We start from the raw sequence: 19,193 nt of genomic DNA on the forward strand, positions 1-19,193 counted from the left end.
TTGTACACAATGTTGGTTTTATTAAAACAAATTAATTCAGTCATTAAGGAATCATAAGGCAAGTGTCTCATAAGTCAGGACCTCCAGTGTAACAAATTGATTAAATGACTGTGTAATAGTCTCTTTAAACAAATCTAGTGTAACAAGTTAATAGATCTGCTCAATTACCATGCTGGGGTGATGAGGGTGTGGGCGACTCTCATTAAATCTGGAAGATTGTTCTTCCGAGTTTTTTCCCACTCTCCTCTGTATATTTCCTGGGTGTGCTCTGTTTTGAGTTTGAGGGGTATCGGTGGGGAGGGCTCTGAAAATGGATTGCTGTAATCACAATTTAAATTTTTAAAACTGAAACTTGTAGTGGATCCCTTGATCTTTCTCTCTCCCTCCATCTCCCTTTTCCTCTCCCTCTTCTGCCCCCTCCCTCACCATCTTCCCCTCCTCCTGTCCCACCCTCGCAGCAGGAGAGCGGAGGATGAACCTTACCCACAGGCCTTCCTTTGACCTTATTATGTAGAAGAACCTAATTTCTCTCGGACCAGGTGCCTTCTCTGTGCCATTAGCAAAATTTGAACATGGTGGGTCTGACCAGGGAAACCTGTGGTAGCCTGGAGGGGAAACAGGCAGAGGCAGGTAACTAAAAGGCAGCCTCATTTTTTTTTTTTCAGCAATGGTTGATTCCCGTGGACCCCTCCCCCACCCCCCTTCTAGGGCCTTCAACACTGAAGAGGGAAATTTACAGGCTCAGAGGACCTCTTAGCCTCTTTTTGCTCCTTCCACAATGCTAGCCGCTGCAGGTGGGGAGAGGGATCTCAGGGCCTCCTCTATAGGAGCACGGCTCTGTGAAGTTAGCCTTAGAGAAGTGTCCTTAAAGAGGACAGAGTGAGGGACGCTTAGAGAGCACAGGTGTCTGCTGCAGACTGGACACTGAAATCTGGAGTTCGGTTGTTTGTTTGTTTGTTTGTTTGGGTTTTGCTTTAAGAAACACGGAAGTATTCTCTGGTGGGTGCTGAACTGGCGAGGAAGAACAGAAAGTGATCACATCACAGAAAGGTTCGGGAAGTTAATGCCCCGCTGGCTCCTGGCTCACTGGCCCACAGGATTCTGATTCCCAGCAGGCTCTAGGTTTGGAACAGGAAAATACAAAAGAGGAAGACTTCAAGCCTGCCTTTTCGAAGGTGTCCGTGCCCATGACACCCTCTCACCAACGGCCCTGGAGGAAACAAAATCTATTACCTCTCGCCATTTTGTTAAGTGTTTGCTCTGCAGTGTGACCCTGCCACTTTATCTGTTGCCTTTCTATCTTCTGAGTGCATGTTGCCCATATGTTACTCTAATAGTTGCTATAATTCTTGAGCAATGGGGCTCGTATTTTACGGGGCTGAATTAAAAAGAATGCACTTTAATAAAAACCTGAGCAATACACTAATGGCCTGACATTGATGTATTTGCATAGAGATGAATTATACAGGCCTGCTTGACAGAGTTTTAATAAATGATAGAGGAGGTTATTATAGGGATGCACTTCGGTGTGTGTCAACAGGTTATTTTAGTGCATCCGAGGCTAAAACCCGGAGTGATACAGTCCGGCGCACAATCACAAGGTACTTTTTTTGTCTTGCATATTATGACATTTATTGGGACCACGCTGAACCCACATTACGATCGCAAACCACATTTTATTAACCATTAGCAACGTTAACTGTAAGTGGAATCGAGAATTGAAAAAGAAAAATGAGCCCCGACTATGTTCCTCACCCACATTAAATTCGAAGGTAGTTACGATGAGCATTTGATACGCGGCGACCTCTCCTCAGAACTGACAAACCTCGAGTTGGCTACATGCGCCTTGAAGAGGACAGGAAAGACCACTGCTTTCCCGAGGAATAGCATCCCAAACTTCTAAGCGAGAAGCCACCAATTTAGACTTTGTCATTGAATGTGATGACTTTTGGCTCCAGCCACTGTGGATCCCAGCCCTGAAGGTGAGAGAGTCTAGGTAAAGTCCCTCCCGACTGCAAACGCCTGCATGGTGTGCATCCTATTGTATCCTCACTACAGACCCGCCCTACCTAAAATAAACAAAAATAAACGACATTTAATTGATTGAAAATTGAAGGCCGCCCAGACTCCTCGGGCTCTCAGACTGGGCTCGTGGGTTTCCCAGGTGGGGAGGCAGACTGCGCGCCACCGCCACCGCCACCGCTCGGTACCCTTCCGCCCGCGCCAGCCAGCTGCATCCGCTACAGCCACAGAGGCTAATGGTCACATCTCACATCGAATGCCGGAAAAACGAGAGTGGAAGGCCAAATTCTCCTCCTGAACCCAGAAGAAAGGGTGAGGTTGAGCACCAAGGCCGGTGCCGCAGGGCTTGACGAAGGCACCCGCGACTCCAGCCCCCAAGGTGTGGCGCGTTCTTGCAGGACACCGAACGCCTGGAGTCCCAATCCCTCCGAGCAGATGTTTTTGTCCCTCGCGGAGATTTGTAACTTATGTTCGCGACAGCTGGTGGATCTCGCGAGCAACATGCATCTGTTCTAGAACAAACCTGGTGGGAGCTGCGGAGGAGAGGAAAGGACCCGGCGGGGTACGAATTAACACGTGTGTTATGTGTACACACTCCTCTAACTGTGTCACGTACGACGTGAGAAACCATAGGATGCAGTTTAGCTGAGCTCGCCTACACTACCCAGTATGGAACGGGGGGGGGGGGGGGGGAGGGGCTAGAAACTCCTCGAGAAAGGGACCGCGGAGTCTTGTGTCTTGTGTCGTCTCAGCAGCTCGGAGAACACCAGCTGGGATCTGCTTAGGTGAAGATCCGCAGCAGTGATCCCCAAGCCAAAGCTGCGCCACCTTGAGAAGCTCCCGGGCACTAAACCTTCCCGGAGACAGTCAGGGACGATGGCGTGGGCACTGGCTGTGTCGAGGGTGCGAAATAGCTCTAGGTCTCGAATTAAAAGCGTGGACACCCTCGATGTGCGCAGCAGGGGCTAGAGGGCTGCAGATCCAGGTGACTGCGCTGTCCTCCAGGCCTGCAGGGGGCGCACCCCGAATCCAAAGGGAGTGAGCGCGGGGTTGATGGTGGTGGGTGTAGGGCGATAAGGCTAAACCAGGGAAGGTGATTTACTGTACCCAGCACTAGGCCATCCGAACCCCTCTTTTCTGTGAAGCCATGCAGCCAGGTGCCAGATGGGGCTCTGTATTGAGCAACACCTAGAATAGATAGTGCCAAGGCTAGGTTGGAGCTGGGAGAGGCCTTTGCTTTTTGAATCTTATTCCTTGTTCTGGGGCAGGAAGCCCAGATTGGGTGTGGGCTATTGGCAGCAGTCGATGCAGCCGACCTCAGACAAGCCTGCCATCACACTGACCAAATGGTCTGGAAAGAGAGGACACCCTAGGCACCAGGGAACTAGACCCAGGAGAGGCCACCAACGCTCTGAATCCCAGACTTGGTTGGGCTAGGCTCAAGAGAGGATGTGACAGAAAGCATACTGGGGCCAGAGAAGGAAGTGTGAGTTGTCACCTACCACTTGGGAACTGAACACCCCCTCTGTAAGGTCAGTTCAAATGAGAGAATATTCAAAGCAGGACAGGTAAGAGACCGGTGCAGACTTTTCTGGCCCTTGAGGGGAGTGGAGGAAGGCAGGCGTTCTCTGCCCGATCTGGAACTCTGATGGTTGTCTCTGCTCCCTTTGCTAGCAGGTGCTACCTCCCTCTAGGTAAGGGCATCGCCCTAAATAAGGTGTCCTGCATGGCCTTAGTGACACCCTGTGGACCCCACCTACTGTCCAGAATCCCTTAGAGGGAGTCCAGCTTCCAAACCCATCCTACACAGGAGTGCTTGCCCTGCCCTTGGCTTTTCAGAGTTGAACTCACAATGGCACCATGAACACGAGGAAGTGCAGAGGCAGGAAGGACTTAAGCCTAGGGGAGATGCCAGGTCCTCTTTCCTGGCAGCTGGGGATAACAGGAACAGCTCCCTGGGTGTTTGTTTGTTTGTTTTTCTACCTTCCCTTGCCATGTATTTCAGATTACTTCTGATTGTATGTGTTTCTTTTGTCTAAAGTCAAAGGGTCCAACAGCCCCCAAATTTGGCACATTTTCTTCCCCAGTCTTATACCAGAAGAACCTTCTAGAGCTGTGGCCTCCCACTGGATGCCACAGAGCCTCCTCAGCTCTCTGTTCCCTGGAATAAGAGTCTCCAAGAGACCCAGCATCTGTCCCCAGGCCTCCAGAGAGACTATGCTGGCAACAACTTGACTGTTTTTTGGGGTTTTTTTTTTTTTTTTTTTTTGAGATTTATTCATTTATTTTATGTATGTGAGTATACTGTCACTGTCTTCAGACACACCAGAAGAGGGCAGCAGATCCTAGTACAGATGGTTATAAGCCACCATGTGGTTGCTGGGAATTGACCTTAGGACCTCTGGAAGAGCACTCTTAACCACTGAGCCATCTCTCCAGTCCCTTGACTGCTATTTATAAATATAACAAACTGTAGAAAAGATTCCAATAGTCTGAAAATTACTTCCTTTCCAGGGTGGGAGGAATGAGAGCTATATTAAAGTTTATTTCACTTTCTTTAAAGCCTTTGAGAGAATTCAACATTCCTTATGGCTTCTTTTTATCTGTGTATATGTGTGTGTGTGTGTGTGTGTTAAATCAAGATATGTTCTTTGAACCCAGGCAGAGGTGGCACACACCTTTAATCCCAGCACTTGGAAGGCAGAGGCAGGCAGATTTCTGAGTTTGAGGCCAGCCTGGTCTACAGAGTGAGTTCCAGGACAGCCAGAGCTATACAGAGAAACCCTGTCTTGAAAAAAAAAAAAAAATATATATATATATGCATATATAAGGTTTGTGTTTTCCAAGGGGTACCTGATGCTACAGCGGCATCCAAGATACTATCGACTGCTCTTTCTGGTCTACCTGAGGCACATTTGTGTCCCTAGTGAGATAACACACAGGTAAACTGAATAAGGAAAAATAAAAACATATCCACCTGGAAGTAACCAAGCTCCTTTCATGGGGTACAGGAGTCCATGGCCGTCAGTCACCTTAAGTATGCTGAAGGCAAAAGCCCTGACTGTGTCCACTTCTGTCTTGCAGTCTGTCCAATGGAGGTTCACAACTGTGTGCTGATTTCATATTTACCTCTCTAAACCCCCTTTTTAAAAAAATTTATAAACGTCTTTGTCAAACTCCCTGGGCAACTGCTTCTTACCCCTGAAGAAATGAAGGCCAAGTCTTTGCCTGCAGCTTGCCTGCATTTGCTCTTCTCATGGTCCTTGATTTCTCTCTGTTTGTTCTGTTGGAAGAGAAGTGTAAATGTAGCATATATGAGCTAGACATAATGGCACCTGCTGGTGATCTTACCCCTTGGGAGGCTGAAGCAGAGGAATCATGAGGTTCAGTCTTGCTTGGACCACATTGCAAGAATTTGTTTTTTAATTTTACACTTAAAAAAATTACAAAGTAGGACAGATCAATAAGAGCCTTCTGCTCACCAGCTTTGGTAACCAACGAGTTAATATTCATATAGAATGAGGAAGCATCTATAGGACCTTCTGTTGCTAATATTTGGTTCTGCTCACACCTAGGTCTTCTGTATTCCTATGACTTGGCTGCTCCCTCCCTCATGCCTTCTCAGGAGGCCTCAGCAACTTCAGCACAAGCCCCATCCCCTCTCACATCATTGACACCCATACCCTAGAAAGGCCCATAGCCCTGGTTACCAAAGGCAAGGTAAGGGAGCCCCAACTCAGAAGTCAGATTAATTTCATAGAGAGACAGAGACAGAGACAAAGACAGAGACAGAGAGACTGAGAGAGACAGAGACAGAGACACAAAGCCAGAGACAGAGACTCCCAGAATCTAACCAAGCAAAGGAAAAGTGGAATTATGTCTTTACTTATGGTGAGAACCAATACAAACCCACACAGCCAGTCTGTTTCTTTCTAGCCTGAGATTTCATGATGGAAATAAGATATCCTACATGTAGTCAAACTGCATACAATATTGCAGCAAGTCATGTAGTTGAGCTTTGCAACATTGTGAAGTCCCTCTAATATTAGGAGGACAAAGAAAAAAGGGGGAGTGGTCACTGACTTTTCTGGATTAGGTTCCAGGGCTGGAGGGCTGGTGCAGAAGGTAAGAACTTGCTGTTCTAGCCAAGGGTCCGGTTTGGTTCCCAGCACCCACATCAGGTGGCTCACAACCCACTCCAGTTCCAGAGGATCAGATGCCATCTTCTGGCCATTGCACACTTACACATACACTCACGCTCACACACACATATCCATAAAAGAAATAAATCTTTTTTTCTTTTTTTTTCCCTAAAAATGGAGAAATGGAAATGAAGATCCCCAGGGCTCTAATGTTGCTCTAGTGACATTAAGCAACACCTTTTTTTTTTTTTTCCTTCAGTGTGTTCAACCAGCGTGAAGTGGTCATGAGGCCCAGGGTCTTCTCTTAAAGGACAAAGATAAATATGTTAGTTATCTCTGCTATATAACAAATTATCCCTGAAGTTAATGGATTAAAACAATAAACCTTCATTATCTGGTGTACTGTCTGTAGGTCAGGAATCCAGGAAAGCTGGTGATTCTGACTCAGGAACTCAAGGAAGGTTGCCATCAAGATGTTGAGTGTCCCTGAGCTAGAGAGTCTGCCTCCACCTACACTCCTTGATAATTAAGACTGAGCAGGACTTATCTCTGGGCGGCAGCCATGACTCAGCTGGCAGAGAATGCCAGGCAGGAAGCCCCTGGGTTTGATTCTCAGCACTGTATAAACCAATGTGTGGTGCTGGACTGTATTCCCAGCACTAGGAAGAAGCAGGCAGAAGCAGGCTAAACTACATGAAGTCCTGGCATAAGCCTTCCCACTTCTGACCATGCTTGATTAAGAAGGAGAGGCCACTGACATCCTCAGGGCAGGGATCAAAGGGAGAGAAACAGATGGAGCTGTACCCTTCAGTCACTGGAAACCCTCATCCAGGACCAGGGTAACAAGGCTCTGCTTTTTAAAGGAAGGACTAATCCAGAGTTTTTTGTGGGGGAATACTTTTAGGACACCTCAGCTAGCTGCCCTTTAAATTTTACATGAGGGAAAACAAAACCTTGCCCTTAAAACTGTCTTCTCTTCCGCATCATGATTTTTCCTGGACCGAGTAACTCTTTTGCCTTAGAACTATAAGTAACCTTGGATGAGACAGTTCCTGGGGCTACGGCAGCTGCTTCTGGCGATGAGGTTGGTGACTTTGAGTGATTGACCTCCTAACCTTGTGTCAAGCTCTGTTCTGCAAACCTCACGTGAACTGATATGCTCCATTATCCCAACAACGTGGAGAGGGCAATCAGCATCCCCATTGTACAGCCAAGGACACTGAGGTCCCGGAGAAGGGGTCTACAATTTAAACAATGCTGTCCAGCCAATCATGGTCAGAAGATTTAGCCCAAGCCTGGTTTTCATACACTGTATGATCTTGTGATTGTGGCCAATATAAAAAATGTCTCAGGCCTGCTCATTCTCTTGAGATCGTTGGATTTGGAGAGAAAAGTTACCAAGTCCTCCTGGAGCAAGTCAATGTCATGGGGAGGAGGGCGCTTCCCTGGGGAAGAGTGAGCTCACAAAATTATTTTCAAGAGCTTAACCGCTTAACCGTACTGCCAAGTATGGAGGCCAACCCTGCAATTGGCTATAGGAGAGAAGACTGCAACTGCGCCAGTGTGAGGGTCCATTAGAGGAATGGGTCTCCTCACAGGGCTTTGTATGCTTGAAAATGACTGTGCCCTATGCACTGTGCTTGCGTCTACACATGGTGGTAATAGTTAAGCGAATGGGTGCTCTTCCAGAGACCTTAACTTTCTGTGTGTAATGTGAGAAAATGTGTCCCCTAAAACCTGACTTTTTTTCCATAATTTATGTATCCTGACCAAACACAAATCTGTGCACAGAGACGAAAGGAAGTTGTTCACTGGCTTCCTTCCTGAATTTTAAGAATCTGCCAAATAGTATAACAATGCCTCAACATTTCTTTAGGCTGCCCCCCCCCCAGGAAGAGGAAGGCAGTAGCATTATAGAAGTGCTAGGAATCCTGTATATGATAGAGTCTATAGCAGTAATATACACCTGCTACACTGCACAAAGAAGAAGGACTCTGTCTTTGAATGTATCCCCATCTGAACCAGTCCTTATCATGCAAAGCAGACTTTGTGGCAATAAAAGAGGCTCTACTTCAGGTTGGCTTCAGTAGATACCAAACACAGTGAGTGTTCCCTTCAGGAGCCTCAGAACAAGTGATGTACATCAAAGACAGCTCATCTTCCAGTCGCTGGGGTTGGATGGGAAAGGAAGACCAGAGAATGAACTCAGGCACCAAGATTGATTCTCCAGTTTGTGGCACTCCAAGCCAGTTTCAGGGAAATGCCACCTGACCCTTCAGCCAGTCATGCCGGGTCACACCTCCCTTCTCTCCATTAACTTTCCACTAATAAATTAATGGAGTGGGGATGGCACTGTGTTCTAAGAGGGTCTAGTTGGGTGTAGTGGCCTGGGGCCACAATCCCAGCACTTATGAGGAAGGACAGGAGAATCTGCAGTTTGAGTCCAGCAGGAGAGAGTCTGGAAGAGAAGGGAAGAAAGGGGAGGGGGGACTAGAAAAGAGAGGAGAGGGGAAATGGGGAGGAAAGCAAAAGAAAGAAAGGAGACTGGGGGAAGAGAAGGGGGTACAAACAAGGGGAGGCAGAGGGGAAAGGGGGGTGGGAAGACAAGCATCTTACCAGGGAGGATGCACTGCCCCTTGAAGGGGGAGGAAAAGAGGGGGACAGCAGGAGGGAAGTAAAGACACACTGCCCCCTGAAGTAGCCTTCTAAAGGCTTCAGAATAAAATAATACTTTCCTGAGGAAAATGGGGGGAGGGTACTGAAGATCTGGGCGAGGAGAATTCTTTGCAAGTGTGTGTGTGTGTGTGTGTGTGTGTGTGGTAAAGGGGGAGGGATGTTGAAAATAGAGAAAGCTCTTCAAATTAGCCTAAAATCGAGTTTATAGATGGAATCAGCACTCACCTCTCTTGTTGTTACAGCAGCCCATTGTTGAGGAGTAACAAAGGAGCCACTGTCCCTTTAAGCTATTCAGTGCTAGGAGTTCCCAAGTGGAATTTCTCATCTCTTCTCTTCTCTTCTCTCTCTCTCTCTCTCTCTCTCTCTCTCTCTCTCTCTCTCTCTCTCTCTCTCTCTCNCCCCCCCCCGTGTGTGTGTGTGTGTGTGTGTGTGTGTGTGTGTGTGTGTGTGTGTGCAAGCATACACCAATTTTAAGGGAGGGATACCTCCCCAAGTTAGTGCTGGCTTAATACCATTCTCATGACTTCAGACTGCATCCTTAGTCTCCAGTCTCCGTGACATAGGACATACAGTGTGTCCAAGAGCAGGGCCTTCCAGAACACGCTGCCTGCACTTTGAGTCCTCTCTCTTCCCACTGTCCTCAAGAAGGGAAAAGTGGATTAAAATGTTCACAAGCTTGGAAACACCCAATACCCCCCACCTCCAGCTTCTGGTAGTAAAGCTGGCTTGGCTTCAGAATCCTGAGTGTGTACCAAAGGGGAATTTAATCACTAGGTAGGAAAATAGAGCTTGTGCGCAAGAGGACTGAGCATGATGGGTGAGTCCAGAATGGCTTGTTCCTTCAGACATTCTGTCCCCAGCCCTCTAGAAGCCTCCAAATTAACTTCCTTATTAGGGAACGAAACACACAGAACAAGCATGGAAACTCTGTGTCCTACATTTCACACACACACACACACACACACACACACACACACACACACACACCTGCTATTCTTTTTTTTTTTTTACACTAATAAAAGTAGTGATCTGTCAAGTCGCTTGTGACTTTTTTTTTAACTTTCAATCATGACCCTCTAGCTTTATCAGATCTTTATGGTTGTTAAGGCCATGACAATTTTTAGCCAAGATGAAACAAAAACGACAACAATGACGATAATGACAATAACGACAACACCACCCCCAAATGATTCTTTCCCTTGGCTGCTTTGCAGGAACCAGCTTCCTTGGCTTCCCCACCAGGCTAACTTTTAGAAAGAACTGATCATTTTGCAAAGAGAGAAACCAAACCAACCAAGACAAAGGGAGATAGAGGAGGCATCCTCCCACCCACGCCTCCCTTCCTACCAGCTGTAAGGGGCCAGCAGTAACTGGTGGCCAGCTGGAGTTTGGGATGGAAGTAAATTAACTGGAAACCTCCAGTCACTGTTGCAGTCAACTGGAAAAAGAGAGCGGATGCCTGTGGGGCCTGGCCCCAGAGCCTGGGCTGCCCCCTACAGAAACTCTGCTACCACAGCCAACCTGCAGGGTGGGGCACAGTGGTGACCACACCATGGCCCACCCTCAACCCCGTCTTCCCGTCTTAAGGGCCTAGAATGAGAGAATGCTTTCTAAAGGGTGTGTGGCAGGCCCCTCTCCACACATCTAACCTGAAATAAACACTGTCAGCCTCTAGATGATTCACTCACAATTCCGCCTTACTCAGAAGTTTTCTATGACGCCCCCCCCCCTTACCTCAGCTGTCTTCTTCCCCTCTCTTGCTGTGGGTGGTTGTTATTATCCTTATTCAGAAACAATGTTTTTCATTGTAGTGTGAATTTTTCTTCCTTTTGTTTCCTGGCCTTCTCAAAGGGCAGCAGAGAGGTTAAAAGTTGACAAGGGTAAAGTGGGGAAAGGAGTTTTATTTGTTGCAATAAAGTGTAGTTGCAAGATAGCAACCTTGTTCACTTTCTCAAAAGAGAAAGAATGAAAGGAGAGAGAGAGAGAGAAAGAGAGAGAGAGAGAGAGAGAGAGAGAGAGGAGAAATGGACCCAGGAGGAGGGAAAGAATCTGACAGGCAGAAGGAAGAAATACTGAAAAGAGAGGGGAGAGAGAAGGAAGAAATACTGAATGGGGTGGGCGGTGTTCTTGCTTGTCCACAGTTAGGATTAAGCTTCTGTGGCTCCAGCAGAGTAAACTGTTCTTAACAATCCACTGCCTCTCCATAGGACAAATGCCTCAGTTGTGCTAAGAACACAGAAACTAAAATGGATTGGAAACTTCTGGAGAACTTTGCAAACTGGAGACAATGGAAGGAGGTGGTTTCCTTCTTTCCTGATGAACCAGGCCATCAGGAATATGCACCATGAGAATTCCATTAGCCACTCCAATTAAAAGGGGGGGACTTTTTAAAATAAGAATTCTCAGTTCTAAACAGTTTCCATACAGAGGTTCCACTGATCTGTCTCATTAACTGCACCACTAAGGGAAAAAATGTGTATCCTTGGACCTATAATTGAATGTCTGAAAGCAAAGCAAAAAATTCATTATGCCCCCCCCCAAAAAAAACCAAGGCGGTAACCTACACACACACCCGCACCACACACACACACACACACACACACACACAAACAAACAAACAAACAAACAAACGCATGCACCACACTCTCATTGGAAAAGCTCAGGTCACTGTGTCTGTAATACAAAAGGCTGCCAGGTCACCTAAAATAAGCTTTCTTTCCCTTCATTGTGCGCTGGGCAAATCTGGGGTTCCTGACTGTTCTGCAATTCGCTAGGTGACTGTAGATAAAAATGCTCATCTCAAATGCAGAGGGACCGCTCCCAGCTCCCTCCTTCCCCTAAGTTAATCAAATTAGGGGTTGCCCCAGATGAGGTCTTCTTAAGTTCCTCAGGGGCTTCTTGGCATGGGGTGGGGGAGGGGAGGGAACTCGGGAAAAATTTAGGAGAGACAGTAAAGCTCCCACTAGATAGTCCCAGTACTGAGAGGGCGGCTGTCTGTTCTTCCCGCCGCGCCAGGGGGGATAGGGGTGATTCCTCCAAATAGATGATGTAAATGAAGAGGAGGAGGAGGGGGGAGGAGGAGGAGGAGGAGGAGGAGGAGGAGGAGGAGGAGGAGGAGGAGGAGAGCAGCAACAGCTATTTCACTCAGGAAGCCGATCTAACACTTTGTGCTCTTGATTTTTATTTGAGATCTCTGATGAGGCCAGGTGACCTGTAAGTATTCATTCAAGGCAACAGACGTCTTCAAACTATTATTTTTGTTGCTGTTTTTAATTAGATTTATCCTTTGAAACAGAAAGTGCATTACATTTCATGGGTCTCGCAAAGGGGCTGCCTTTTCTTTACAAACCGAATTCCTCGTATAAATTAATAAATGTTAAAGAGGCTAATATATCACCGTTATTAGCTTAAAAAGAAAAACAATTTACATATTCTATAGTATTCTTATTATACAAAACACTTTGAACTCAATTACAGCAACTAAGTGGAACTTTTATGTTCTGACCCGGAGCGCTTGTAACAATTCCCACCATCTACTTTTAACACGCATTTTTATCAGAAAGGAGTTAAATTAAATACAAGATATTGTAGCCCTTCCCTCCCCAAGATTTTTTTTTAATCACTAATAAATAGCAACAAACGACTGTGCAAATTCGGAGGGGAACCCAAAGGCTGGTGTAAGAAGCTCGCGGGTTCCAGGATCTCAGACTGCAAGTCCCGGGGCGGGACGGAAGGTGGGGGCCTGGGCCTGCCCTGGGGCCCAGCAAGATCTGAAAGCCCAGCAAGAATTGGTGACGGGAAAAAGCGGTTCGGAAAGATCCAGAACCGAAAGAGGAGCGAGTCGGGAGGTGTCTGAGGAGAGCGATGACATTGTTTTCTAAGATTTTCAAGTTAACACGAAAGGCGGCCAAGTGGTGTGAATACCTTAAACCAACGAGAGTAAAGGTCCATCTCTTTATATGAAATTCCAAAAAGCATTTTACATTTTAAATATTCACAATAAAGTAACTTCTAGTCAGTGTGACTCACGATTTATTTACATAGAGCCTTCAACAGGTTACTTGGTCGGCAGAGCAGTTGTGGGGGAGGGAGAGCGTCCCTTTCTCCCTAGGTGGCAGCTGCCCTCTGTGGCTCGGAGATTCCCACCAGGCGGTGGCCTATACCTTTTGGAAACACAGCTAGGTGCTCAGGGACCGCAGAGCAAGGGACCGAGCGTGGATGGGGGACGCCTGACGTCGCGGGTGGGAAGGGTCCTGGGGAGCCGCGGGGATGCGGGTTCGGCTGAGGGTTTTGTTTTTGTTGTTGTTGTTTTTTTTGTTTGTTTGTTTGAGCAATGCGCTTGGCGGGCTCCTTTTCTCATCAACGCGCCGTCCTACCGACCCGCACCCGACCCGCCACAATTTCTAGGTTAAAAAAATAGATATGTACATCTTAGAAAATAGTAAAGGCCCGGCGAGCAGCCAGGGTACTGGGGGCCAGGGGGACCAGCTGTGGGACGCGGTCGCGATCCCCGCAGTACTGGCGGTACTCAGGACGAGCCCTCGGCCTCCGACGCGTGCAGCAGGAGGCTGCCACCGCTCGATTTGTGCTTTTTCAGCAGCTGAGTGATTTTCTCGTCGTCGGAGTTCGGGTCCAGAGGCTTGTTGTAATCATCGTCATCCTCCTCGTTCTCCGAAGTCCCCTTGAGCCGCTCGGTCTCCGAGTCCTGCTTCTTCTTGGCCGTGGCCATCTCCGCTGCGTGCTTCTTTCTCCACTTGGTCCTGCGGTTCTGGAACCAGACCTGAGGGTGGAGAGAGGGATGGGAAGGGGAGGGGAGGAGAGAGGCAGGGCCGGGAGGAGTTGAGTGCTGGAAGACCCGGGCCCCAGCCTCGCCACAATCCCTCCCGGGCCTCCCGGGTCCAGGCGTCAAAGTCAGTCTAACTGCCTCACTAACCCACCGCCGTTGCTATAGCGATAGGAACACAGGCTCACAGAGGCCATCGGCAAACCATTTCTCCGAAAGGGTGAGAACAAGACTTGGCACAAGTTTCCTTAAAAATATGTTTGCTTTTCCTAGGTCCCAACTAGAAAGAAAAACTAGCTTAGTTTTCCCGTAGTAGTGATTTTTTAGTCCTTGATTGTATCCATAGATGAAGAAGTTTTAAACAACTACAACTACAGTGTGCTGTGATTTGTACAGAAAGTCTCAGCATTAAAGGCGGTTCTCTCCACCCTGTTTCTCACTCTTGGACACTTGGCTGTTTACTTATTTCAGGCCTGAATCCTTTGCTGGTAAATTCGCCTCTCCTTTCCACCAAACTTAAGGTGTGTGGGGTCTGAAGTTTTCTGGATATAATGAAAACTTCAATTCACCCGTAGCAACAATCGCAGAGGCATGAAAATATTTAAGAGCTCAGCCAGAATTATCGTGATGGTGGGAAAGATGCTTTGACCGTCTTTCTCCACCCTCAAGGTTACTCATAAAACCAAAGTTGAAACATCACCATCTGCTGTTTTTAAATAGAAAAGTTTCCGAGTTGCCTTATTTTCTATTACAATATTGCCTCGTTCTTTTTCAAACATTAGCGGCATGTTGCTGCTGCCTAAGACATTTATTTGAAATACAGATATGTTCAACCTGTTCATGATTTTTGACATGGGTCTGACACATGCATTTTAATCTGAAGAATTGCCATAAATAACCATCTTTCTGAAGATGTTGAATTTCCCTCCTTTTATGCCTCTCATCTGTTGTGTATTTTATCCGGAGAATCAGAATTGTTAAGAAAGTGATTTTCTTTATATTGCTGTAATAATTCACTTCTAGCCATACGGACATATTTATGATGACAAATGGACACCCTCAGATTAAGGCGGTAGACTCTCTAGCCACCCACCGCAAAAATAATGTTGAATGTGATCGTTTTCTAATGCCGTATGAAAAACCTCAGCTGAAATATATTGTGTGCCGCTTGGCTAGCAAGAAGGTAAACCCACAGTGGAAGATTTAATGATATCATTCCTTAATGAGCAACAATATAACTAAAGAAAGCAGACACCCCCCCATGCAGAGAGAGAGAGAGAGAGAGAGAGAGAGAGAGAGAGAGAGAGAGGGAGGGAGGGAGGGAGGGAGGGAGGGAGGGAGGGAGAGAGAGAGAGAGAGAGAGAGAGAGAGAGAGAGAGAGAGAGAGAAGACAAAAGAGAACAGAGAAAACTAGGAAACCAATGTACTGAATTCACCCAGCTGGCTCAGTCTAATTTTCAGGGGCAGATTTCTAAAATCTGGTTTCCCTAGAAATGCACTATACAACTCAATTATAGGCAAAGTGACAGCTTAATTATTGTTGTCATAAGCTGAAGTATCTTAATTTTGCGGATAAACTTGCTTTAAACGGAATTCAATCTTATTCAATACACTAATAATCTTGTCGGCTCATTTGGAAAATTACTATTCCAAAATAATCATCTTTATCTGAGCCAAAAGCCAGTTTTATCGGTGTTAAGTTCCGCTGAATTCATTTCTTTTTTTTTTTTTTTTTTTTATCTACAAATTACTATAGAAGCGCTGTACTGCTGATCCCGGATAAGAAATTTTATATCTAATAGGGCCTGAATTGACAAACAATGGCTTGAGTGTCTTTACAAATAAAGCAAATCGAGCTTTCTAATCGGCTCGATCTGTTCTCCGAGATATTCCTTAATGCTTTTATTCTCTGATAAAGGCGCGTTTTCCCAGCACAGGCTGCTGTCTAGATTAGCTTAATTTCTAAGGCGGGGACTTGATATCTTTTGTTCACCAATAGTTTGTCTCCAAAAGACTCCAGGGCCTGGGCAACCCCTAACTCTCTCCCAGCTCCCCACTTCTCCCCAGGATCCTCGGTGCGCACTCCCACCCACCTCAGTCCAGTTTGTTAGTTTAGTAAGGGGAAAAATACTGACTCAGACGCGTGTGCATCAACGCGCGCGTGCGCGCGTGCACGTGAGGAGGAAGTCATCCTGGGAGGTGTCAAAGGTCCACTCACCTTGACCTGACTCTCCGTCATCCCCAGAGAATAGGCCAAGCGTGCTCTCTCTGGCCCTGCCAAGTACTTCGTTTGTTCGAAAGTCTTTTCCAGGGCGAAGATTTGCTGGCCAGAGAACGTGGGTCTGGTGTGTTTTCTCTTCCCATCTTTGTCCAACAAAATGGATCCTTGATCTGAGAGGACCGATAACAAGAGGAAGAAACAACCCGTTACAGTGCTCCACGGGAGGCGGGAGGGGGGCGAATTAGCAAAACTGTACTTTGTACTTTTTTTAGCAAAAGAGCAGCAATCCTTGATCTGTGGCCTGTGCCACCCTGCCCTACCTTTTGCCAGCTACTTTTCTCCGACCAAGGTATGGTTGGGGTAGCAGTAAATACTTTGTGCTTAACCACCGTGCCAGTGGCTAGGGAGGCCACAGCTGAAGAATACAGGGCAGAAACCCTCCTTAACTAAGCAGGAGGGCATGAGAAAGGCTACTCTCGCCTCCCATTTCAGTCCCTGAGCAGATAAGTGGTTCGGTGTGAAGGTAAACTAACTTTTTAAATTTTATATTTTGTTTTGTTTTCCTTGGCAACTTCCCTAATCTGTGCTGAGCAATAAAGGGCTCCCTGTGTTTTGAGCACTTTAGGACCTAACTCTTAAAGTCTGAGGCCATTACGGGCTGGAGAAAGAGACCAGAGGAGACCCAGGTCTGGCAATCCCTACATCAACGATACAATAGTGTCTCTCAGACATCTCAATAGCTCTGAGGAGTCGCCTTCCCACGTAGGACCGGACATAGTTTCCCTTTAGACAAGTTACTGCTGCTAAATCTCGGGCAAGGAGGTGCAGAGAACCTGGACTGACTTCAGGGACTTGGTCATCAGCAAAGAACAGAGTTGAGCCGGGCCCTGGACGCCACCTCAGGGGAGGGGAGGAAGGAGCCTTCTAGGAGCTGTGACTCACTAGCCAGAATTGTCTGTCCAGACCTTGGGACGGCTGAATTGACCCAGAATGTTTGGGGGCTACATTTTACTGGTCTGTGTCCTGTCACATGTATATTTCTCATCATATCCTCTCTTGAGATCGTCTGTTGAGTGCCAATGCCCCTTCAGTACCCAGGACCCTGGGATCCAGGAGTAGGGAAAACCCGGGTCCATCAATGACAATGGCCTAGTTCTGGGAACCGCTGGCACAGGTCATTCTGGACAAGTGCCACTGGGAATGGGTAAGGGAGCTGGGAGATGAGGTGAGCTGGAGACAACCAGGGAGGGTGTGTGCAAGCAAAAGTCTGCTTTTCTCGAGGAGGTAGATAGCCAGCTGCCTTGCCTACCCTCGGAAAACAAGGGTCAGGCTACTGAAGGAACGGGCATGACAGGAAAGAGCCAGAAAGGAAGGGGTGCCGACGCCTTTTCCCGCTTTCCATCTGTCAGACCCAGAGCTGGCCAGGTTCAGGAACAGCCCAGACAGAAGCTCGCTTGCTGCACTGTGTTCTGTCCATAGGCATGCTCGTTGGTGGAGCCCAGGCCTGCCTGAGCCTCGGCGAGCCCAGGAAAGCGCGAGTCCCTCGCTCGCCTGCCCGGGCCCAGCCAACAGCGTGCTGTCCCGGAACTTCCAAACTAGTGTGGCAGCCAGGAGACTGACCGACCTGAGGGCACTGTGGCCTTCACGACCCGAGAGCAGACTTAGAAGGCAGGGATCTACCCTCCCCTCCCATAGTACTCACGGGGGGTACAGGCAAGGCGCGCGTCCCTCCACGGCGGACTCTGCATCACTCCGGGCCAGAAGATGGGCGTCCGACCGGGAAGCTCGGCCAGGGGCTTGGGGTACCGGCCCACGGCGGCCACGGCCGCGGCGCTGGGGCTAAAGTAGATCCCGGGCGGCGGTGGCGGAGGACTCAGGCTGCTGAAGCGGGGCAGGCCGGCCAGCAGCCCAGCGGGCGACGAGGCGGCAGCGGCGGCAGCAGCAGCGGCGGCGGCTGCCGCCGCAGAGGCCGAGGTGGCGGAGGCGGACGAGGAGGAGGAGGAAGAAGACCCCGAGGGCGAGGCGGAGGGCAGGGCGGCCCCTGAGGCCACTGGCATAGAGGGCCTGCTCAGGATGTCGTTGATGCCGTGCGGGGTGGCCGCCGAAAGCTGCTGCGGGGGACTGCCCAGGGACGAGAGGCCCCCCGCGGCCGGGGGCTTCAAGCCGCCCGGGTTGTGTGCGCCCAAAGGTGGGGAGGGCGACGAGGACGAGGAGGACGAGGAGGAGGAGGAGGGGGGCCCGGTGGGCAGGGGGGGATAAGCGGCGGGGTAGAGCGGGGTCTTCATCTCGGCCATGCTGTGCAGGGCGGCCAGGGGCGGGCTGCTGAGCAGGAACGCGCTCTGCCGAGGGCCCTCCATCGCCCCCACAGCTAACATCCCACAGCCAGACCCGAACCCGCAGCTACGCAGGTCGGTGGCCCCGCCGGGGCTCGGGAGAGCCCGAGGTGCCGGGGACGCGCGCAAGCGAAGTGTGGCTCGGCCACAAGCTCCGGGAGCTGCGCTGCGAGCTGCGCAGCAGAAATGTCCAAACGCTCCGCAGGAGGCGGCGGCGGGCGAGGGCGGCTGGGGCGCGGGTGGGCTCAGCGCTTCCTCGGTTCCGGGAGTCCGGGATTCGATCCCGGGCGCTGGTCCCTCGTTCCCGGCTCAGAGCGCTCTGCTTCTCATCTTCTTCACCCCCGCGGGAAATCAGCAAGACGTACCCGGCAGCGGGCCCAGAGAGTTTGCAACAAGGTTGGGAAGCGCAGAGCGTTCGCTTTGATGTAGGAGAGCGGGGGCCGGCTCGCTCGCCTAGGGGAGCTTCAAAGCGGGCCGCGTTCCGCCCGGTGCGCGCCTCTGATCTCGCTCGGACGCTCCGCGCTCCGGGCGGCCGCGCAGCTGAGTCGCACTCACCACTCGCCTGGGGGTCGGAGCGCAAACGGCCGGCGCGGGTATCGCGTCCGCCACTGCCTCGGGCCCGGCGTTACTGCGCCAGAAAGGGCAGTGGCACCGCTCCGGCGGCTGGGGACTTGGCGCGCCCACGAGCCTACTTCCCCTCCGGGCCACGCGGCGTCGGACTAGCCGGATCGAAAAGGATAAAAGAAAATAAACCTAAGTATGGAAAAAGTCTGACGGGCCGGTTCCGATCGTCTGTCTGCTTCTGCAAACCGGCCAGGAGACCCCCGCCCCACCCCCTGGCGCCCTCTCTTCCTCTCACTCTCCGCCTTTCTCTCCCCTCTCTGGCATTTCTCCTTGGCTTTCCAGGCTTGGCTCTTCCAAGCCCTGTCCTCTGGCCAAACTGACCCTCTCGGCGGCTCTTCCCTTCTCTCCTCTCTCCCTCCGGGCCTGACAGTTCGGATGAAGCTCTCAAAGGT

The 19,193-nt window shown here is 49.4% G+C and overlaps 1 protein-coding gene across 1 annotated transcript; it reads right to left on the reverse strand.

Annotated features, from left to right (window-relative positions):
• Positions 1 to 13,162: 13,162 nt before the first annotated feature.
• Nkx6-1 (NK6 homeobox 1) lies at positions 13,163 to 18,716 on the reverse strand. The gene is made up of 3 exons (XM_021211001.1): positions 17,547 to 18,716; positions 15,842 to 16,014; positions 13,163 to 13,620 (listed from the first exon to the last, which is right to left on the reverse strand). Exons 1-3 carry the CDS (start codon positions 18,217 to 18,219, stop codon positions 13,369 to 13,371), a joined length of 1,098 nt encoding a protein of 365 aa, XP_021066660.1. The 5' UTR covers positions 18,220 to 18,716; the 3' UTR covers positions 13,163 to 13,368.
• Positions 18,717 to 19,193: the final 477 nt, after the last annotated feature.

This window comes from Mus pahari, chromosome 13, assembly GCF_900095145.1.
Source record: "Mus pahari chromosome 13, PAHARI_EIJ_v1.1, whole genome shotgun sequence".
Taxonomy (NCBI): domain Eukaryota; kingdom Metazoa; phylum Chordata; class Mammalia; order Rodentia; family Muridae; genus Mus; species Mus pahari.

Bases quoted from the DNA above. Each gene is read 5' to 3' on its own strand.
- Nkx6-1 (XM_021211001.1), bottom strand. From the start codon at position 18,219: ATGTTAGCTGTGGGGGCGATGGAGGGCCCTCGGCAGAGCGCGTTCCTG. The intron at 16,015-17,546 runs GTGAGTACTATG...CGGTCCTCTCAG, and splicing joins GCGCCTTGCCTGTACCCCCC to ATCAAGGATCCATTTTGTTG. The intron at 13,621-15,841 runs GTGAGTGGACCT...CTCCACCCTCAG, and splicing joins TGACGGAGAGTCAGGTCAAG to GTCTGGTTCCAGAACCGCAG.